The 24,350-nt window shown below is 39.6% G+C and overlaps 1 protein-coding gene across 2 annotated transcripts in view; it reads left to right on the forward strand.

Annotated features, from left to right (window-relative positions):
• Positions 1-225: 225 nt before the first annotated feature.
• LOC127350817 (gamma-aminobutyric acid receptor subunit pi) overlaps positions 226-24,350 on the forward strand; it is a 48,524-nt gene continuing 24,399 nt past the window's right edge. Inside the window, exons 1-2 of one of the 2 annotated variants that reach the window (XM_051377849.1) lie at positions 226-315; positions 11,348-11,437. In XM_051377849.1, the coding sequence (XP_051233809.1) occupies positions 11,385-11,437 (53 nt within the window). In that variant the 5' untranslated portion in view covers positions 226-315; positions 11,348-11,384. Of the gene's footprint in view, positions 316-825; positions 1,032-11,347; positions 11,438-24,350 lie in introns of those variants that run through there. The other variant, XM_051377842.1, reaches the window with a different exon arrangement.

Here is a 24,350-nt window from a genome sequence, read left to right on the forward strand (position 1 = left end):
TGAGTGGCTGTTTGCCAACAGAGGGGCTTTAACCCTCTCCCGCTTTAATGGTGGTCTCTCTATACCCCACTATGACTCTCTCCTGCCCTACCACAGAGCGACTGAGCTCCGACAGTTATGGCACACATGTGAGCTAAGATCGGATCAGCTGCTGCCTGACTGACCGCCCCTCACCCCCCTTGGGGCGCTTTGGGTGGAAGAGTTCCTGGTACACCCACGCAGAGGCAAAGAGGTAAGGCCTAGGGAAGGTTGTCGAGCTCCATCCATCAGAGGCGAACACCTCAGCACAAGGTCGTCCATGCTGACTTGTAGCCCGTGAGTCTCCTTTCCTGGATTTTTTAAAGCAACCTATTTCTCTCTCCGTTAAGCTGATTAGAAAGTATAATAGCTCCAAGTGCTGCTGCGAAGCGTTAAACGAGCACTGACACGATTATTGTCACTTGATTTCTTCAAAGTACCAAAATAGAGATGGAATGATAAGAGTGCATGTGCTGTGTGACAATATTGATTCGGTTACTGCACTATGATCTCTTTGGTTTAAAATATGTGAATCGCTGTTGAGGGGTTGAAACAAATATTCACTCAATGCCTCTTGAGGCAAATCGTTGTCTCGTGAATGTGGCGATGGAAGAAAAAAACGCTGCTCCATGGTTGTAGTTGTGGCATAAAATCATTTTTGGTATTGATATTTTTCCCCCTCATTCTGTAAAAAGTAACGCACAGCAGACATCATCATGACAGATATTCATCTTGGGCAGCTTTGGAGACTCCAAATCAGCTGCGGGTCCATGGCGTGCGTCATTGCGCAGCGGCGCGTCCAGCACATAGTGGTTAGTGGGAATCCGCTGACAGAGCACAACCAGTTGTTTGCGCGGGCATATGTATGCGCGGATCAGCAGGTGCTGTCTTTAACTGGATGGAAGTCACGGTTACCAGCACACCGATCTGAGGGGGAACTCTTAACGTTGCGGACTCTTATTTCCAGGATGCGCTGGCATGTGTGATATGTTCGCGGCGATCGGCAGTTACAGGTAGAGTTCGGGTTTTAACTTCATTGCCCACATGCAGATTTTTGTTTAAAATGACGGTGGCACATGTTCATGTTTGCTGCGCCTCACATTATGGAGACGCGTGTTGCCTTTTCGTGCGCTTTTTTCTCACCAGCGCGCCTTTGAGTGGAGCGTGCAGTCTAATGCAGGCTGGAAGTCCGCTGACGGTTTAAACTTTGAAGTATGGAGTGATGTTTTTTAAGTCTGAAAATATCAAAAAATCTGTAAAAAAAAAAAAAAAAAAGAAAAGAAAAGAAATGATATGTTCATGCGTAGACAGCAACTGCAGACTTATCTCGGTGTTACTTAATAGTCAAATACATGGATTGTGTGTGTGTCTATATGCGCGCACCTGTGCGTCTCCCTCCTAAATTGTGGTTCTTTCCATTGATTCTGCCTGTGCAATAGTCTGGTGCACCAGTGCGTAGATGATTCTCTTTATTGATGTGAATGAGGGTTAGGAGGTTAATACGTTTTGCTTAACCACGCGCAAACCACTTCATCTTTGATTGTTTTTCCCCAGGGTCATTTTGTTTGGGGAGATTGTGCTCAGTTTATAACAGGAGGGACATTCAGGTATTCCAATGCTGGTCAAGCTCATAAAGTAAACTGCACCTTTAATTGGGCACATGGGTGATTTTAAGGACTACAGTTATGAAAGGGATATGAAGGTGAAGGTCAGGAATTAATTTAATAGAGACCATCGGGGTGATGTGCTGCCTGCTGTATAGCTGTGTCTTTATAGGAAGTGGGGGTGTTACTGGGAGACTTTATCGGGGTTAACCACTACAGCTTGTAGACATTTACAAGCCAGTCCAGCCTTGTGTATTAGATACTTCTTATCAGTGGTGATGTCTACTTTGGCCTATCTTTACCCAGCAGCTCTGCATCAGATAAAAACAGTTAAGCTGTCAAGTCAAGAGACAAATGCTCCCAGCAATGCTATGATTCCACTGTGATAAAAACTAATTAAAACCACACTAATGCTCCTCGAAGCCCGAGTTCTCCTCTAATTTCTCAAACTATATTTACCACAATCGTAATACCCGTAATCAGCAGAAAAAGCACAGATTGTAAGGCACTCTTAATTGGTGCACATTTTTGTTCACTCATTGTGTATAAACTGCCAACTGCCTTTCAGATTTAGCCCTCACAGTGGAGGCCAGCAGCCACAAGAAGGCACAGGAAGAGAGAGGAATGAGATTTACATAAATAGATTTGTGAAGAGATAATGGAAAGGCTCTCTGTTATCATCAAAACTCCAGAGCTGGGAGTGTATTTTCCTTCTGTATTAAAGAAACTGCATTGAATAGTGCAAATTGAAGTATTGGAGTGGCTTTGACTTATTGGACATGTGACAGCACTGTCTTTGTCTTCATTTTTCTCTCTGTATTGATTTTTGTTCCCTCTCTGTTTGCTTCTTTTACCTGCGTATTGACTGCTTTCTGTGGTCTGCCAAGCTAAATGGGAGCATTGCCCTGTGTCACTGGAATGGGCGGCTGGTGATTCATTTGGAGCAGCTTATGTCATGTGCAGACCTTATGACCCCACTTGTGGTCCTTTTTATATAATTGCACTGAATTCAAAGTAACATTTTATGCCACCACCAGAACTTTCCCCAGAGACTAGGAACCTTTGGAGGACCACAGGGACCAGGGTCTAAATTAATTTCAGGGGACATAATTTTCTGCCCCAAAAAGTCCTTGCTTGGGGGGTAGTACTTTCTTCAAATAGAGGAACTCTTGGTGTGGCGTTTGCAGCGCTGAACTTTTCTGATTGGTTGAGCACTCTCCACTTTTTATTTCAGCCACCATTTTTGGTTCATTGTGCTCTAACACTTCATGGGGTTATAGAAGAAAACATGTACGATAAATGGACTGATGACATTGTTGTTGACTAATTTGCTTAATCTTTGTGGGTCACAGACAACAATGGACTAAGGAACCTTTTTGTTCCTTGAAAAGTAGGGACTAAAAGTTTTTACTCGTTTTGAGTCATTTTTTTAAAGAAGAAATTTACTAATTCTATTATTTCTATGATCTCAAATGTGAATATTTTCTAGTTAATCCTCCTCAACGGTAACCTGAATATTTTTGGGTTGTGGACAAATTTACCGTTTTCTGACATTTTTCTTGACCAAACAACTAATCGATTAATCGTCAAAATTATGAAACTAATTGTTGGTTGTAGCCCTAATCATGGAAGCAGTTGTGTCACTTTCTGGTTTTTGTCTCATGGTATCTTGCCTTGCCTCAGTGGCAGTGTGATGTGTTATCTGTAATATAATCTGATGGCATAACTCCTCCTGGTATTGTCCATTCTCAAGCTGTCATAGTGTCCAGATGTGTCTTCAGATCATCTGGTTTCCCTCAGGCTTTTCTTTTCAAGGATTACATGTGATTGCATGTGAAATGTGACTGGACCCCCGAGGTGTGGTCTTGATGGACTAGAAGCTCTCAAACAGTTACATACAGTATGAATTAGTCCAGGGTGTCTAAAATGTTCTTTATTTCTTGGAGGAATTGTTTGATATTTTGGTAAAGACGCTTATTCACTTTGTTCGATACCACTCTAATTTTTATACTATATGTACTAAATGAAGCTACAGCCAGTAGCCGGTTAGCTCATCTCAGCACAAAGAAACTGACTCTGTCCAGAGATAATAAAATCGTGGAGTCTTGACATCACCATAGGTTTATTTGTTCCAATAACCATCATCAGGGATTGTCAGGCCTCCAACTGAGATTCCACGATATTGTTGCACCCGGCAAAGAAATAGTTTCTCGCATAACCCTCCATAAACCACAATGTTTCATTATTACATGTCAGTTTTTGTACAGATCACACAAATGAAATGCAGAGTTTCAAAGTGGGAGAGGCGGGGCTGTTACTAGAAATGTTTTTCTCCTGAAATTGTCCTTTAAATGACATTCTCAATGTTACCTAATAAATTATTAATAATAACAGCCCTGCAGGTTTATGTTAGAACTCTCAGTTTTTATTATTTCAACTTCATTTCTGAGAATGTTGTGCCATCATTTTGGAATGGTGGGCGGCTCTAAATACTACAATACCCATGACCTTCGCTGTTGCTGTTGCTGAATTTTCTACTCAGAGCAGTAGCAAATTCTAAAACAAGTTGTTGCAGTTGTGAAGAAAACACAGAACCAGTTCAGTTCATCCGAAATGAAAAAAGTGAATTAACTTTAGCTGCAAATTGTTGTCTCAGCAGTATAATTTCTGTTAGCGGCACACGTAACAGAATGTTATGCCCTGTAATTGGATTTTTCTCACCTGCACCTTAGGGAGAAATAGTAAACTTCTATCCCAAATTATTTGATGTATACAGGCCTGCACCTTCAAGTTTTTGACAAAGAATAATACATTTTGTCCATTTATCCTGATGATTAAACTGGGAGATTTTTACTGTCCATCCATGCTGTGGAAGTGCTTCAGCTGTGAGCCATTTAAAATCGTCTATTGGAAAAATGAATTGCACTTTCACTTCTGGAGCCAACGGTGCTTGAAATAGCTCCCCCAACTTTGCAACTCTATAGTGCAGTAAGTTTTAAGCTTTTCAGGCGTTGGTAGGTGGATTTTGCTACATTTGTTCAGAGCCAGGCTGCCTGTTTCCCTTGTTCTCAGTCTTTGTACTGAGCTAACTTGATGCTGGCTTCGTAGTTACCCAAAAAACATGAGAGCAGCAAAGATCTTCTCACCTAATTCTCAGCAAGAAAGCAAATAAGCATATTTCCAAAAATGTTGAACTATTCCTTTAAATACAACCCCTACTTTATACTCATCATTATAACTTCCATTTTTATGGCTTTCCAATCTCCTTTGATCCCTCCTCCTCATCATCCTCACCACTGTCATTGCTGCTGTAATTGCGAGCCTGCAGATTTCCTCCCCATACAGTATGTGCAAGCAGTAACATTGCCAACTCATCCCAATAATGATGCAGAGCGACGGACACTATAGACCTGTCTGGGATGATATGAAGTAGCAGTCACTCAGAGCCCGAATCCAAGCTTCTAAACCCATAGATGAAAGAAGGGAGGAGAGGCCTCCGCCCAGATGAAGCCCATAGGGTCCCTACTGTTTCTGTGAGCCGTTGCCTTGGTGTGTTTGAAAGAGAGAAATAGACAGAGCAGTCTGAGAGGGTCTCTGATGGGAGGTGAGCTGAGGAGTACACCGAGTCAATTCACTTTCATGTAATAAGAAATGTTGGTTAGACTGTCGCAAGAAGCTTAAAGACCCTACAATGACAACATCACTAAGATCCTTTGATAACAGAGATGAAACTGTTCTACCACACAGTGAAATGCTCTATTACTCCATCCCATCACTCTCACATTAGTGATTCTTTGAGAGCTATTTTGCTCCAATGAACTTGTGGAATCTCTTAACAAAATCTACAAAAAGGGACTGATACTGACTGTATCAAGTCTGTTTCTTGTTGGCACGCTTTTGTTTCACAGTGTTTCTTCTTGACTGGTCGGTTATACTGTATGTGGAGAATCATTCATCTGACAGCATATCATAAAGTAAAGAAAATCTAGAATAAACTAAAATCATATTAGAGGAGCTAAAGCTGTTAGGACAGATAAGGTCTGATGTGAAATAAATTACAGATGCTGGTAGATCAGATAATAATGTGCTCAAAATATATCCAAAGCAATCACTTGCTAAAGTATGGTCAGAGCTCGTCCCATCAGTACAAAAAATTCAGCCGAACCATAAACTGGTGAATCTTGTACAAATAGCTAATGATGATCACTTGATCACCTTATTGTATCTTGATCATGAGAAGTAAACTGGTAAATAGACTGCACTTATTTGGTGCCTTTTTAGTCTTCTGACAGCTCAAGCGCTTTACACTGCATGTCACGTTCACCCATTCACACACATTTATACAACAGTGGCAGAGGCTGCCATTCATGGTGCCAACTGCTCTTCAGAAACAGAAACTAATCCCATTCACACACATTTATACACCACTAGCATTGCATCAGGAGCAATTTGAGGCAATTCTGTATCTCTCTCAAGGACACTGCAGTGGGAGGAACCAGGGATCAAACCGCCTACCGTCTGATTAGTGGACGACCTTCTGAGCCACAGTCGGCGCTAAATTAAAAGTATAAGTGGTGAAATAGCTAGATCAAGGTGCCCTACCAGAAGAACACCTAAAGACCACTTTAGATCATCAAATGAGAGATAAGCCCTATTAAATGGTGATATGTAGAGGTTAATTGATGCAATGTCATTAATCAATCAATAAAACTCAATTTTATTTTATTATAAAAAAACTATAAAGACTACATAGGAGGCCCATTTAACTTTAAAAAGGTGAATAAATGCAGCTTTGTTATACCATGTGGCATGATAACATGGTATAACCATTATTAACTTGTGCAAGATATGTTCACATATGAATACATTGTTTTCATCAGGGCAGTGATGGCTTGCTAAGCTGGTTACACTTTAAGGCACCCATCAAAAAATATTCAGGCAGGAAAAGCTATTTTGTTGTATATTTCAACGCTTTGATGAAACACAAGACAAAATAACCACAGAAATCATCATTCGGTACTTCACGGCTGTGACAGAGAGAAATGAGAATAACCGAGAGAAGGGGTGAATTTGCGTATGGACTAGCAGCTCAGAGGCCACAAAGGTTGATATGCCATTGATGTGACTCACACAGAATGCCTAGAATAAGTACTTTAAAGAGCAACAAAGGAGAGAACAGCCAAGGAATTAGATGAAGTGACTCAGTTCTGCCTGACATATCTTTTTATATTTGCTGCTGCCCTTTTCAAGTCAGCTTAAAATCAAATTTCCAACAGTTAAGAGTCACACTTTAAAGAAATGCTTCACTTTTGAGGGCTGTTAGCCATCCTTCCACGCTGGAGTGTCCTTCATCAGGATGGTCACTGAGCCCGGGCGGATGCCAGGGCAGATTTAACAGACAAACATAGGCTGAAAAGTGGAGATATCTGTGCATTAGTGTTATGCATAACCTGGGGCACTGATAAATCATGGTATCAGCTCTTAAAATTACATGTAAGCAAATGGTACTTTGAAGATAGGGTTAAAACATTGATAGTCAGCAGCAATCTCTCTACGTGTGCAGTTTTGCATCTGTTTACATGTGTGTTTTGGTCTGCCTACTAAATATGAAAGAGGCCACAAAGGCTGAAAGCAGTGTAATTTATGTACTTCTGCCAAAAGATGAAAAAGTTATCCACAGACAGTGACAGAGGAATCCAATTACACCAGATGGTGAGAAAACAAAAAAATAAATTATGTATTTTCTCATTTACTGTCTGACCCATCAGATCCACTCACTGAGCAGCTAGGCCATATACAGTCAGTGACACAGACAATCTTGTGTCTAATGATTTTTATGGCAGTAGCAGTAGCAGTGGCAGCTGGTGATTCTTTTCTCGGGGGGGTGTACTAAGATGTACTAAAGTACCACAGGACCTGTATTTAAATATATGAAAAGGCCTTTATTTGTACTTTTCTGAGCTCATGAAAAGTTGACCTTTTAGAGATATGTTCTCGACGGACAGGACAAACATATGATGATCTTAGAATGTGAACAGTAAATAAATAAAATAATTCAAATTAGCTCAACCATAAACATCTACAGTGGTAAAATGCAACACACATATTATAGCAGCACTGATTTTAATAGAAAACATCATATTTAATAGTAACACACTGACAGGGACCATTTTACTGCACTATAACTAAAGTTAAGTACATTTTACTGATCATACTTAGATTTAGATCATACTTTTAATGCAGGGCTGGTACGTGTAGTAGAGTATTTTCAATGTGGTAGAATATTACTTTAACTTTAACCTACTACAAGGAGTTTTTAAAGGTACAGTGTGTAACATTAGGAGGATCTATTGGCAGATTATATGATATTCAGAGGTATGTTTTCGTTTCTGTATAATTACACATTGGACTTTTAACTGGTTATAAATCAGTCTCAGTTTAATACTGATGCCTCTGTATGAACCACATAAGCACACCGCGAAGATTGGCAATTACTGCCTGGCTGCCACCGGGTCGGATTTGTTGGATTCCCCTTGAAATCAATTAAACAAGACTACCGTTTTTTCCACAGGGGCTGCCAGAATCGACACAGAATGAAAGTCCCTTGTTACTGCTTTAAGTAAGGGATCTGAATAGCACCACTGCTCACTCCAGCACCTAGCCTCTGGAGTTCACCTGGGCCCAGAGTGCTGTGTTTCTTGCCCAGGTGCTGCTGAGATACACTGCCACTATGTTCTCCACAGAGAGTATATTGTCTTCCTCTGTCTTTGTTGTTGAATTATAATGCTTAAGCTATTTGACTCTAAGCTTTTTTTATAATGTTCTTCTTTCAAAATGCCAGAATATTGAATAACTTAACTGACTCTCTGTCTCTATTTAAACTGGTGAAATTAAACTCTCCATCTGTTGCACATAGCTTCTCCAACTCATTCTGGCGCATTAGATGTACCTTGAGCCACCCGCTCTCTGCAGCCACACACACACACAAACACACACACACACACACACACACACACACACACATATATATTTCAATTCTGGGGAGTGGTGGGGCTGCACCCTAGCACCCCTATTGGGCAGCAGCCACTGGATGGATGAATTTTGTCATTATTTTGTCGCCCATGACACCCAAGAGATGATTAACATCCATGCATTGTTCTGGAAGCATTGGTCTGCATATTGTCAGCTGGTTACAAGTCTGTGTCCTGTGTCTGGAATAAAAACTAATTTGGATCAACATATGATACTGCCATATATGCACTGGAGCATGCAAATGATCTCTTTTCAGGATGCTCTCCACTCCAAAAAGCACGGTTGTAGCAGCAGTATTACACACGCTGTACATATATCACCTTACACCCAGAATCTTGAATTTTTTAAAGCAGGTTTTAAAAGGGGTTGCTGTACTCCAGGTTTCCGTAATGTCTTGGAATGCAATGACTGAATGACTTTCATGTGAGTGGGTGCCACTCAGTCCTTCTAATGCATTACCAGACCATATTTAGATAATCATTTATAATGGCATTCCCCTGTAGGGGTCCAAGCATAAATTGCTGGGGAAGATGAACAGTAATTGAAGCATTTAACATAAAAAATAAAACCTTATAATTTGTATTCAGAAATGGAGGAATCTAAATGTATTTTGTATTAAAATATTTTAGAGTTCAATATTTTCTTTGAAAAGAGCTGAAAATACATTCCCAAGAATTCCCCAAACTCTGCTGCTCACTGAGTGGGTTTGATTCGCAGCCCAGTGTTATACTGTTTCCAGTGCATCAGTCCAAAAATAACACTTTTATACATATTTGTTTATTTTACATTCTTCATTGACCACCATCACCCTGGGGTGTAAATGCAGCACACTCAGTCATTAGCTCAGTCTTGTGTGACTGACAGGTCAGTGTGGAGGTGGGCGCAGTGGAAATTTGCTAATTGACCTGTTTTCTTGCTAATGTACAGTATTGCAAAAACATTGCTCTAGCAGCAGCTGTAAATTTAAAAGGAGAGTAAATGATTCATGTAATGTCCTTTCTTACTCATTTAGCTCACCCTACTGGACTACCACATAAAGTACGTACAGAGCTGCTTCTTCACGTGAGCGATACAGGTTTTTTTTAATATTATTATATTAAAAACGCTAAATAGACTGTTTAATTTACTAATGGCTGAGGACATGTCACCAGAAAACACAAATAAAGGGACTATCGCTATAAAGGGAAATATTCCCCCAATGAAAACCTTGGTGTGGCTGTTGGGGTCGGTGTGTGATGGATGGTTAAAAGCGACTGGCTATGTTCTTTTCTATTTTCTTTTTCTATACTATACCTGTAACAAAGGAAAAATACAGAAACTACTACTAATAACCCTTACCCTATGTGATTGTAGGATTCAGTATTACAGGATGATTCAGTGAATACATATAAAAAGAGGGACATTTTCATGGAAAAATGTATGCTGAATTTAGACTGCATGCATTATTTACCTTAGTTACTCATGAGTCATAATGTATAGCTGTTCATCAGCAGTCAGTGAAACATTTCTGTCAGGAACACTCATGTCATTTATTGCATGTCCATGGTGACAATGTTGGCAGCAAAGACACAAGGGCCATACTGTATCTTTGTGATGCTTTCTCCAGCTCTGATTAGTTTCTCAGTATCCTAATAGTAGCTATGTGCAGCATTTTATTGGTTGATGATGTGTGCTTGCTTGGCTACCTAAAGTGTAGCTTGTGCAGAGTTGGTGCACTGAGAATTAATGTCAGGAGATCTGCCCAAAGCAGCTTAGCCTACTTAGACTACCATGAGTACATAAAGACATTATAGACATGGTGGTAAATTGCATTGTCGGTAGTGCTGTTTACCGGAGCAGCGATAATGCCATGTCTTACCTGCTGCAGAACCACACACTGTGTGTAATCAAGCTACAGCCAAAGTGGTAACATTACCACTAACAGGTCTGACTGTATTCAAGCCTGCACCACTGTGAAGCCACTTTTAACATCACAGCCACAGAAGTTTGCTTTCAACTTTACATTAAATATTTCCTTAGCCCAGCTTGCCGTCCACATTAGTCCGGTCTCTGTGGTTAAGTCATTGTGGTCTCTGAAGGTTTTCTGTCTGCTTTCATCTTAAAAAATGCATGAGGAAGAGAGAGAAAGTGAAGACAGATACAGGAAGCGAGATGACTCTCTTTGAAGGACAAGGCAATATGCTTTATTACTTTTTACCCAAATCTGGAGCTTACAGTGCCAGACTTGGAGTTGGGATGAAGTCAAGAGGTCATTGTGCTATTGAGAGAATGTCCTTCAGGCGTGTCGGTGCTGTTTCTTGCTATTGTGTGATTTAGATACGTCTGAAAAAATGGTTCTACATTTCAGTGTGTGTAAAAGAATCTGTGAACCAAGTGTCACAGAGAAACCATTGTTACCTAGGTGACGGATATCTCAGTAAAAAGAATAGTTTTGGAAGTGTAGACTGTAAACATTAAAATAGGAAAGGGGTCACAGACCATCTGGGATGTGTGCCAGCTGATTCAGTTTGAAAACTGCACCTGAAAAGGTAATATGTAGGAGCCTCTGGATCAACACAATCTCATATCCTTGCTGATGTGCATCAAACAATCTTGTTTTCAAAGGGAACAAAATCCATGTTTGCTGAATCTACTATCATCTCTTGCATCCCTCTAAATTGCATCTTTTTGTCCCTTGTGTGGTTTTATTGCAGATAAATTCCACCTGGCGTCTCCACTCTGTCAGCAGCCATGGCTTTTTCTGTTTCTGGAGGGACCGTGTTCACCATCCTTCTCATTAGCAGGTAAGACTGCTTACAGAAGGAGAAACGCACCCGCTGGGATCTGCAGCCACGGTGCTGTCTTAACAGGCAGGAAGCATAATCAAGTCATGTCAGATTCTAATTTATAACAGCCAATGTATGCAGTGAGCTGAGGAAAAGATAGTTCTACCATTTTCTTGTGAACCATCAATACTCAATAACAGCTCCCCATGTATCAGACAAGAAGCATTGAAATTCCATTGCCACGTTTATGACGCTGCTGAGCAGGACTGACGAGGCAGGATCCAGCATCACATGTATCAGTCATTGCACACAGTTGGTGTTATAATCCCTGCAGAGGTCATACGGAGAGAATGATGGGATGTTTTGGTACACATTTTTCTGCTACCGTGAAGAGAAGACTCTCCTCTTCTTGCAGTTTATTTTCAAAGCACAGAATGCACTTTGCACATTTTAGATAAGGCAAACCCTCTGGGTCTCGCTGAATCCTGCTATAAGATATTCTCTGTATAGTGCAGCGCTTCTTTGCACAATCTGAGATTAATATGCTAGTGCAGGTTTCCTGCTACACTAGTATGTTGCCAAATGCATATGCTTTCAGTGTAAACTCCATATGACAGACATGAAATGAATTCATTGCATGAATCTCTGAGCTTCAATAGATCTCATGCCAATTATTTTTGCATTGATCATTGTGTGTTTTACTGAATTGTCTATGTGTATGTGTGGACATCAAAACGCTGATGCATGATAAAGTACTGAGGTAGTGCTGATTTACAGCGGCTCAGACCAGGACTATTATGACTATTCTGGGGATGAAGACACAACGGCTTCAGGAAACAGAAGAAGAGGAACGAGCAATGTCAATCTGTCGATTTGGTTGGTCAGTTGGTTCAGTCCAGACTGAAGTAACTCAAAAACTATTAAATGTGGTACAGACACTTCCAGTCCCCAAAATATGAACTTTGATGTCCTGTACTTATCTCGAGCGCCATCATTAGGTCAAATTATCAAGTTCTTTGATTTATGACTAAAAACTAATGGCATTCCTAATCCCATCAGCCTCAGCTGCTAAACTGAGATGGTGAATGTGATGAACATTGTACCTGCCAAACATCAACAGCCTCCCATTTTCATTGTGAGCATGTTAGTATGCTGATGTTAGCACTTAGCTCAAAGCACAAGTAGCCTCCAGAGCCACTAGCATGATTGTATAATCTTACTATATAGTCTTTTTTATGATAAATTCATAGAGGAATGTTCGGGTAGTTTTTCTTTCACATCCATTTTAAAGTGTCTTAAATAATATTTAATAATGTTAATAAGAAATACTGGCAGCCTCTGCAGACTAGCTGTTTGTGCAGACCTTTGCAGATATTGGAATCAGCATACAGCTTTTTTGTTTGAAGATTCAAAATGTTTATTGTCACTCCAGTGCAGCAATGTGCAGCCCACCATGAAAAAAGGGCCAATTCAAGTGAAAGCTCAAGTGAAATTTAGCAAGGAGTGACCGCTTTGACTTGTGGATTGCAGCATTTTAGCATCAGATGTTTGCATGTAGAGTACGTAGGACAAGCTTTGACTTAACCTACCGTTTTTAGGATAGTTTGTGCTGTTGTAAGGTGAAAAAATCTGCTCAGTATGCAGTCCAATACTGAATTCAAATCTCTTCTTTTTGACAGACCTATACATTATCCATAATCCTGTGTAATTTAATAATGAAAATTCAATGATTGCAAAGGGTACCAAAGAACTCACTATGTAATTGTTTTCACCTCCATGGCAATGTGTGTATGAAGACAGTGGAAAGTAGATTTACCGTGGCTGGTAGCCCATCAGCAAACCCTGTCAGCATGAGGTGCTTGGCTCAAGAGACTTGATAGCTTTAGTGATTAGGAAAGATTGCCTGCTTGCCCTCTGCCAGCAGAATACAAATGCACTATAACCATTTTCACCAACATATATGGCCACATTATTGACCCAACAGCTTTATGAAGACACCCTATGAACCTGACAATGTTGAAACTGCCTGGACCTTCACCTCAACCTTACAGCAAACATGTGCCTTGTTACAGGTCACAAGCAAGAGCTCATAAAGGTTTGTGAAAGCCTCTCATTCATTGAGCAGAAAGAGGCTCACAGGGACATGAATGGCCTACTTGAACTCTGCGGAATGATTGATGTCTTCCTTCATGTTGAGGATATAATATACCACCAAAGAAGATGAATTCCATAATGAAATGTTCTTCCTTCCTCCTCTCCTTTTCCTGTGGCTCTCTGTAAAAACCCTGGCAGTACTGGAGCATTGTTTTCTCCCCGAGTCAAAAGAACAAAGACAGAAATTCACGAAGAGAGGCAGAGGATCACAGCTGAGCTTGTTACTTAAAAAAGAAAAAAAAAAACTGCAACTGCTTTAAAAAAAAAAAAACAGAATCTTTATCATCTGAGGCTGTGGCAGGCATATAAAGTACTTACTGACTGTCGACTAAACATGGCAATGGTGCAGACCACACATGTGCTTTAAGTCACTTTATTTTTTGTTGATTCATATGCTCTAATTTTAACTAGACGATCACATTGTGGCTAGTGGCTTTTGAAAGTAACCTCACTGCCCCAGATGGTTTATTACACAATCTGGGTCATCATTGGAAAGAGTTCAGAAAAAAACAGGCACTTGGCACCTAACACTGTCTATTACAGGTGAACTGAAACCAATCAGATCAACAAACCATATAACGTAGTCAAATTCTTTCCAAAGCTAGTCGGGAGAAGAGTGAAAACATCTTCTAAATCGAGAAAAGCCACATCAGTCCCGTTCTTTGCTCTTCTTTCAATGAAGAAATACCCTCCAGTTCTGATATAAGTGATTCTAGCAGCATCTACACCACGTTCCCCATTCCCCATTTTTGGATTAGCTAGATGCCAGCGGAGTTGACGATCAGACTGACCACAGTCTGAGCTTCCTTAACTGCTCTTCAGAATCCTATCTGTGATGCCACCATAGCTGCCAGTAGTCCAACTGCCTTGCAAGGTTATTTTGCAAGAGAGCTGAAAGTCAGAAATAACAAAAGGATTCTGTTACTGCATTGCCTACTTCTTGCCTCAGATATTTTCAAGAACATATTTTAGGGTACAGTTTAGCCGTATTACTGTATGTAAACATTTCTGGGCCGGCCATCATGTTAAAAATGACAGATCCAAAACCAAGCACCACCCAACCAGCTGGAGTGCTTAGTGGTCTGGTGATTTCAGATGCATCCTCAGATTCTGTGTCTGCAGTCACCTAACGTAACTTGGTTCCTCTGCAAGTCATTTAGCAACCCACATTTACAAACCCAGGCTGCAGCATACAAGCAGTCTTTTCCGGTTTGATTGCTCATTTAATCTCTCAATAGAGGCTTAATAATATAAAGTAACATCATAATACTGCATATAGGAACCAATGGTGCACCAAGCATGGATAAGATTTTACTGAAGCCTATTACAGGCAGATTAAAGGCTTATACTATGCTTTTCATGTGTTTACTGGAGAGACATGACTTACTCCTTTATAGAAATCCATTACATGTCAGCTTTTTTATTGATTGTCACTGGAGAGATTAGTCTATCCCTATGCCCAGATAATTGCATGACTGAATTGTCTCACACCTAACATCACAAAAGGCCACATTTTAGACGTACATGAGGAGGAATAAATGGCTTGAGAGAAAATTGTACTGTGGCTTTATTTTTCTACGTTAAAGAGGAAATAAATTGCGTTTTTACTGTCTCCTATCAAAATGATTTAATCATGAAGTAGGAGTTGTTAAAAGTTGGGGATTACAAGGAAATTTTGGCTTTTAATAAGTTTATTATTTTCTTTATTAATTAAGAGAACCCAGAGAATGTCTCTGCATGCTGTTTGAAGGCATGTTGAACGGTGAGCTTCCTGGAGATCAAATGAAATACTGAGATTGGACTCCAACAAGTGCTCTGGCACATTGATTTGGAAGAGTGATCCTCAGTTTTACTGCTTCTGACAAGCTGATGCTCGAGGCTGCTCACTGATGTCTCTTGTCATGGGTTACCAAAATACAACACCACTGATGTTTCTGAGCTGATGTCACGGCCTGGCTCAGCTAAGAACTTAAGGATTACCGCAGTTTCACTGAATACCAGACTGCATTGTTAAATGGTCCGATTTTAAACATGGTTCTGCATTAAGCACAACTGAGCTGATATAAATTTTTGTTGGTCCATCACGAGTAAACTATCTTGTGTCTTCAGGTCAAGGAAGAAGTCTTTAATACAGAATAATTGTTGTACTTTTTTACTCAAAAACAATGCCTTGTGAGTTAACTAATGAGACAATTCAGATTCTTTTACATTATATAAAATCTTCATTTCTCTTTACTATAGTGCCTGTTGGTAATTGCCTTGCCCATTTGAAACCCATCGTTTATCATTTTCTGCAGCAAAGCGAACTGCAAACCAGTTTTTCATGTTCATTAAGTTTAATTGCAGGTCCCCCATCTGAAACAATATCTTCCCTCTGTTGGGTTTCTCTGCCATTTCCATTTTCACAGCAGTTAGTCATGGTACCAGTGTCACTTATATTTTCCTCAGCAAGGAATTTTCTCACTCTAGACCTGAAATACTGTAGTGTTAAACTTTCTGAACCACAGGGCAGCATGTACTTACTGGCCTCTTTATTTCTGTGAGAGCAGCGTGTCGTCGACTCATAACAGATTGCTGGGGAACAATTCAAACACTTACCACCACGATGATTTGTGAAAGCAAATGAAAATGTTTTTTGGGGGAGACATTTCCACCGCAGGAACCTCCCCAGGGGACCAAGAACCTTTTGACAAATCAGGCACTGAATTTAGTTCCTCTTCTTGACAGGGTTAAACATATTTTTCTGAGTTGAGTCTTAAACACATGATTGATATTACATTTGCATGAGGAGTTGATTTTACTCCCTGCTCCAGATAACCAATATGACAGATGTTCACATATAAGTGTTTGTTTTTTTTGGACACATGACTTTAAAGTGTAACATTTTAACCATAAAAACCATTTGATTTTGGTGAATTTAATTTACTAAATTAGAACATTCATGCATTTAATTTGCTAATCCTGTTACAGACATTCCCTCCCGGCCACTGGTCCAGTCCTTTACGTCCAGTGCCAATGCAGGAAATAGTGTGCCCACTATATACTGTAGCTAAACTGAAAGTAAGGTTTGGGTGGAGGGTTGGCAAGCAGCGTGTCCAACTTGCAGAGTTTGCACCCCATAACAAACCTGTAATTACAGTTAGCTTTCTTTTAACCTACCCTGATTTTCCCCTAACCTGAACCAGGTGTTTTAGTTGCCTAAATAATAATTTAGCTAATTAATTCCCCACAACCATAACTATACATATACTGTATAAAGAAGGAATTTCAAAAGCATTGACACTAAGGATAAAAAAACATCTTCATCATCAACAACATCTTCGATTACTTATCCTACAACTCTTTTACTTTTTTCTGTGAGGTTTGCTCGTATGAGTGTTCCACATCAGATTCACCAAACTCTACCAAAATAAAATTAGAAAAATTGACAAACTTGTTAATTGCTTGTTTCAGGTTGATGACAGCCACCTGTGCAGGAGGGGGTGTGAGTTGGGGAGATTTCATCATTACCATAATCATCAACCCTAAAATTGCAAACTGCCCCCATTTGTGTCCAAGTTATAGTCACAAAAATGTTACCAAAGAGTAAGAAGAACAACTATGCACCACTGCAGAGTTTGGGATTTTTAGCAATGTCAGTAGTGGTATTAGATTATCCAAAACAATTAGAAAACATTCATGGTACAACTGCCAACAACCTATACTGTAACAGAAATAAAGAGGGAATGGTTTGACAGGATGTTAGATGCTAAAAAAGCAAAGCGGCCTACTACTAATATGAGACGGTCAGTGGGGTAGATACTAGATGAGATAATATTATAGCCTACAGTTGTTGATGTTAAACTGTTGGGCGCAACTGAAGATGATACTGGACAGTGTACCACACCGTGCTGCATGAGAAATTACTCTTACTTAGAAGTGAAAAGGCTGCTGTGCAAAAATGTGACAATAAAAAAATCATGAAATCTAAAAATAAATCAGATCACTTGACATGCTGCGATTATGGTGATTTGAAAAACAGATTATGAATTTTGCATTTAGTCTGTTTTTATTATATATCTTATTTGAACTTCATCTTAAAGGTCCAGTCTGTAGGATTTAGTGGCATCTAGTGGTGGAAGTGCAGATTGTAACTAAATGAACACCGCTTGTGTCTGTATTTGATGACCTGGGAATGAGAACAGGTGGCCGCAAACCTCGTCAAAAACGCTAAAGGCTAGAGCCAGTGCACAATTCATATATTCAGGTAATTATACATGAATGAAAACATACCTATGAATATTAAATTCCATTTCTACCAGTAGGTCCTCCTAAATGTTACACACTGGACCTCACTCATACGTGTCCCTTTAAGAAAGAATTAGTTCGTACGAGTGGTTCTTGCACAAAGCAGTGAACATTAAAGTAAAAAATCTGAATCGTTCAGGGTTGTGTATGAGCTGTTCAGTTCATTTGAAATAGACTATAAGGTCACATTGTGTTTTACCCTGTTGCTTCTCTCTCAGCAGCATCTCTCACTCCCAGTACAAGTATCTGCGATCGATTAACTACTGGCCTCTCCTCAGCCCCTACTGTACGGTTTACTGACAATCACTCTGATCTGCAGAGAAACACTGAGAGAGACATTGTCTGAGAAAATTAATAAAATAAATGACAGGCATGTTGAAGATGACAATGCTTAATTTTACCTTTCTTGTTGTTATTGCTCTGTCACTTCCCATATGACCGTCTCTTTCAAGTTAACAGAAACACTAACATAAAATTATAAGTAGACATATCGCTTAGCATTATCCGGCTACAGATACATGGCCACAGGAAAGGGTACAAAGTTTAAAAGTTACCAGGTTTTCCTGACTAGCTCAGTCCTGTGGTTGGAAACCTTTGTGTCTGACATATAAACTGAAAAGGTCTGCACTACATCCCTGCATTAATAAGACAGTGTCACTTACAGCCTGCCTGGAATTTAAACAAGCGATTCAGATTTAAAGAACTATGCCGGTATGTACAGTAGTTGTGCACAAGCTCCTCCAAACCTCCAAGGTCCATTTCATATTATAAGACTACAAAGCTGGAGCCAGGGATAAGACCCTTATTACCATGATAATGCTTTGTAGTGTCATTTTAATTAATACTTGCTGAGATCTTATTTTGGCCTTCCTTTGAGCTTCTAAAATCTAAGAGCTTGTAAAAGAAGATTTAAAGAGCACACGATTGCCCTAAGAGGGATGTTACTGTAGCTGATAGCTTATCCTATCGGACAGGGACTCTAAACTCAAGATCATAGAGGTTCTCTTTGTATCTCCCTCACCAACAGAACCTCTTTCTCAAGGTTAAAATCCACTTGCAAACTGATTGTCATGCATTCGGTTGTCTCATACCAGAGCTTTACAGGCTTCACTTCCTGGTGATCCCGGGATAAAGTTCAAGAGTAGCAGTGTAATCGAATCATTATCTGAAGGTGCAGAAAGTTTCAGCTAAGAAACCTTTAAGTCACATCGAATAATTATTCTGCTCACGTTCTTCCTTTGGTCTCAAGTAGCTCTGGTGCTGGGTATCAGTGATGGATAAATTACATGAAAACTGTAATCCATTTGTCATTACATATAAGGCCTACTCATTGACTAAAGTACATTCCTTTACAAATTACTCAACAGAATTTCTTTTTATTACATTACTTGTTAAATTAGGTTTAGCTTCGTCAAAGCACATGTTCTATTTGCAATGTGCAGAAATAGAAAACAAGACATTATGGTATAACAAGCATTCTGTGAATTTACGTACCCTCACCAACTAACTTAACGTTAGCCCCAGTGGCTGAATGCAGCACTCCAAAAGTCCCGTCCTCATGCTGGGTTTACATACTCTCCACCTCCAAACAAAACCAACATTTTGACATCCCAGTGGTGTAAGCCAACTCAGCTAAAAAGGCAAATGTAAAGAAGACAACTTTTAGAGTTACCGCGTGGCACATCCTTCCACCCACACACCTCTGGCTCCAAACTAAAAAATAGTACTGGATCGGTCCATGGAAGGCAGAGAGACCAAAGTGATACAAACCATCCATTATAATTAACTCCTTGTAGGACAGCAAACAAGATTACACCCAAAATGACCCTTCCCTTTAATGGAGTATTACTGGGATGTAATGCAATTACTGAAATTCAAATACATTACTTATCATTACTGAAAAAAATAAACACATTTAGTGTGACACTTTGCTAAATAATTCTTTACTGTCCAACACTGTTGAGTATAAACTTTTGTGAACATGGACAATTGTCTTCCAAAACACTGGAGAAAACTCTTCATACGATTCTATTTACAAAGACTGGAGCTTAAAATAAACAATAGGGTAGACAAGGTTCAAATATCCTCAAAAAGTTTATTCCGTCTTTTTAATTTGAACATTTTTGGCTTAACAACAAAGCATTCATTTGTCTCCACAATATGTGTTGTTGCCCTCTCAGTCACTTGTATCCTGCTATACAGTACCTCTGCCGAGTTTTATGAACTTTTTACCTAATAGCATCATAACTTTAAATCTTCCCTCTTGTTTCTAGCGTCTGCAGTCTGCAGGTTATATATATTCCTACCAAACTCTGCATTGGCTGATATGACTGATTAGTTTCTCTGGTTGACGTTTAAGAGAAATGAGCCGGTAAACTGGAATGGGCCTCCATGAAGAAAATCACTGTAGGAATAACGTCTAGGTGTACTGGTTGATGAATGCAGTTGCCCTTTAAGTGGAAAACCCAAAAAGTCAGATCAGATAAAAGTGATACTAATGATCTACACTTCTGCACATGTTTCAGCTATCAAGACAATGTTCTTGCTTTGAAGCAGGATGCAACTGTGAGGATTCTGTTCCATAATGAATCTGTCAACTTTGAGAAACAATATTAAACAAAATTGCGCATTTCAGATTCCTACCTTAAACATTTATCTGCACAATGACAGGTTGGTTTTTAAAGGATATAATTAGACTTATCATACTTGGCCTGCAGATGTTCACACCTCAATATAGTGTTATATTCTTAGAACACTTTATTAAGTGCTGCTTGACCAACTCCAGAATACCCTGAAGATATGATTGAATGTATTTTCAATATTAAAAATATTTTGAATCTGACTAAACGGCAGCCAACAGTTCTCCACTGTTATGTTCTTTGTCAGCAGCAGCTCACTTTTGAGCCTTTAACTTGACGGTTGGGTGGTGGTGGGGGAGGTGTTTTAACGTGGACAACTGTGAGGATATTTAAACTTCCAGGTATCTTCAAATATCCCTGGCTTGAAAATAGCAAATTCATCCCTATAACACACTCATGAGCTTGGAAATTCACCTTTGTTATTCCATGGTTCAGTCTGCAGTGCAGTGCTGGTGTGTTGTGCATCCAAATTATGGCAAAGCAGCTCTGTTTTGCTTCCTGTTTTTAATATTTATCCATATCCAAACACATATCCCAATGCTCACATTAAACATTCAAATTTTTATTTTTTTTATAAGTTTGGATAAAAATGTTGGGTGAAACCTCATTTTTCCTAGCTCATGTATTGTTGTCAGTACAGTAACATTGTTGTTTACTGCATGACGGCTCTGAATTCAGCATTAATTTGCATGACTTCCTTCAGTCATGACAGACTATGTGTGGACAGGTTTGGTAGAGGCATCCATTAACATGCTTGTTACTCTATTTCATCTAGCGTTGAAAAGAAAACACAGTTAATTATCCTGCTGATAGGATTTTTCTGGGTGGTTAAATCTTTCCTCATAACTAGTGTGTTTTTTTTCTCACTAATGGCTTAACTCTGTAATGAACAGGAAATAAATGCAAAGAGTACTTATAGATTACCCACAGAGGCATAAAATGTATCCTTGATGATTTCCCTTAATGGCAATCTAACTTTTTTGATTACAGTCTTGGTAGGATGACGTCTGCAGTTTCTGTCAACATAACATTAAGCTTTAGTTTAATGTTTCTGTCCATTTTATTTGATTTGATTTATATTCTCTCAGAAAATATTTGACGATATTTAATTCCACATTCTGCAAAATTTGTTTTCCAGGTCTTTAGTTTTTAATACATTCAAACATTTCAAATGGATTCAGTTGGCTTTAAAATAATGCAGCATTTTTTTTCTCCTTCTGATCATTTTGCATTTGTATGTTATACTTTCATACTTAATTCATAAATAGTATAGAAATGTATCGTAGTAATTACAAGTTATTGAATTAAAATAGACAGACTGAACTAAACTTGACTGTTTAGATTAAGGGATCAGACGATATCAACCCATCAGCCATGACGTAAACATCCACTGAACCTTCCACTGAAGAGAGTAGCAACAGAAAAAAGATGAGGAGCAATGATTAAACTGTACTATATGTACAAGATTTAATGGCAATCCATCTAATTGTAGTTGAGATAGTTGTAGCTGTAGTTTCAGTCTGGACTGTGGTGGACTGACCAACAGACTTCTTTGCACAAGCAGTGTTGTCCTGTGGAAGCCCTGGCACCCATAAAAGCCTATATTCAGATTTTTCCAATTTTTTTACTAAAGGAGAATGTGGAACTTGGATACAATGCTTTTCTTCTCATGAATCCCTTTTCAAGTCGTCTCAAAGACAGCAATCCAGTGAATAACACATTGTCTCTAATGAAGACAAAATTCAGTCAGTAAGGGATAGCTCGGTCAGATTTCACACAGCGTTTTTCAACATGTTTCTGTAACTATAAATTGTTTGGCCCTTGGACAGTCTGAAACTTTAAACTGTGATTTAAACCATTTTCCTAAGATGCACTCGGATTTGCATCAGTGTTTTGCAGTCAGAGGAATTTGCATTATCTTGCAGCACTGGGCACAATTTTCTTTAGCTTAAGCAAAAGGAGGTGGGGGCCTGCTTGGCAGCATGACACAAGGGTTGAGCCTATTCAACTGTGCTCACATTCAATCAATTACTCGTGGCTGATTGTCAGACGCTTATCTGGCTAAAGCGGCATAAAGAGAGGTGAGCAAATGTGTGGATCTATAAACATTAGACTGAAAGCAGACCATCAGCGATCCCCACAGGCTGCTGGATTTGTCTCACAGCAGGCTCACAAATGCTGTTAGTCTGAAAAACTCACTGAAGAATAATAACGTTTGGTTGACTCATGCACTGCGTATCGCTTAGACAGCCATATGTCATTGTCATTTTGTATGTGTTTTGTATTTTCTCTTTTGTCAGGATGCCGTCTACCGGTACAGTGTCATGCCATCTTACTTCTTACTGTTCACACAAATAATACACAGATGAACTTTCACAACTTTGCAGCAACTCCTTGTGACAAAATGCCTCTGGATAGCAGTCTTGTAGGTTATAAAAGCAGCAGCTGGGGACATGTTCTGCTTTCCCATATTTTCTGTTGTATATGTAATGTCACAATGTCGGATGGTGATGATATTAAATGTGGCCAAAGTGTCAAATAATGAGGTAGAATTATGTCAAAGTAACCCCAGTGAGCAAAAAGCTCACAATTCAGACTGCTCTGAATGCAACTTTTCCAATGTTTTCTTCGACTTTCTCTGACTGTAGCCGCCATCACGATTCCTTTAATTGGTCATCTGCTCCAGGCAGTGCATGCCCACAAAGTAAAGGGATGCACCACTCCACCCGCTCAGTCTGTCTGAGTTTGGCTATTTCGACTGCTCTGCTCTGGACTACTTACTCTTTACCTTTACTCTTAGATAAACTTAGTTTCTTCTTCAAGAAGTGCAGTTACTTGTTTTTCTCTCCGATGTCTTCCGGCTTGTCTCCCTCAACTCTCTTTTTTTACAAGTTTATGGATGGACATAGCTTCAATTGTTGCTACATAAGTTAACCACTAACCACTGCTAACAGACTTGGGGGACCGGCGCTTCTGTACTAGAGTTGTAACAATAAACACTAACACTTCTCTGACACTTCGCTCTGAGCTCCAGTCCAGGAAGTCACATAGAATGGCTAGCTGCTAGCTGTAGCCATTTACAGTATATATAATGGACAGAGCTCCAGGGTCTAGGGGCAAGCAAAGCCAATACATAAGTGTCTTAAACCTGCATTCTAAGTAAACGCCAGCAGTGTGCAGGCCCATTGGCTCTAATAACACACAATACCGTGCAGTCTTATGGAGAAACTCCTCACAGCTTAGTAAACAGTTTCTAATGAATTTATGGTCTCAATCGCTAGTTAGTCTTCTTCCATCCAGTATTATGTTTATTTTGTAAATTATCGTTCAATTAAGACTCAGCTTTTGAGCGGGGCTACCTTGTGATTGACAGGTCATTCTCTGTGAATCCGTCCAGCACAGCGCACCAAACTCGAAACAAACTGTCAAACTAGACAGTACTGATCAAATATGAATGAAGATTCTGTTTTTGTATTGCCTAACGCTCACCTAAAATCATTTTAGAAACATGTTTTAGTGTATTGATTAGCTGTAATACCAGATCGTGTGTGACCAGGCGAGCCGCCATTGTTTCCTGCCATCGCCAATGAGACTTGAGACCAACTTGCAGTATGTCACGTCTGCTAGCTCCGACAAACTTGAGTTTCTTGTACAGTAATCACTGAAGCCCGGTCCCTTCAACCTGTTTCTTGTGTCACGTGTGGTCTGATACAGTAAATTCATCACATTTAGTGCAGCATATCACTATTTTCCAAACCCAGGTTTCAGCTATCATATGCTGTTTAGCACCACGACAAGAGGCTGAAGCAGTGCTTACCGCTGACAAGCACTGGGTTGTTGCCCCTCAGCAG

Source organism: Dicentrarchus labrax, unplaced genomic scaffold, assembly GCF_905237075.1.
Source record: "Dicentrarchus labrax unplaced genomic scaffold, dlabrax2021, whole genome shotgun sequence".
Taxonomy (NCBI): Eukaryota; Metazoa; Chordata; class Actinopteri; family Moronidae; genus Dicentrarchus; species Dicentrarchus labrax.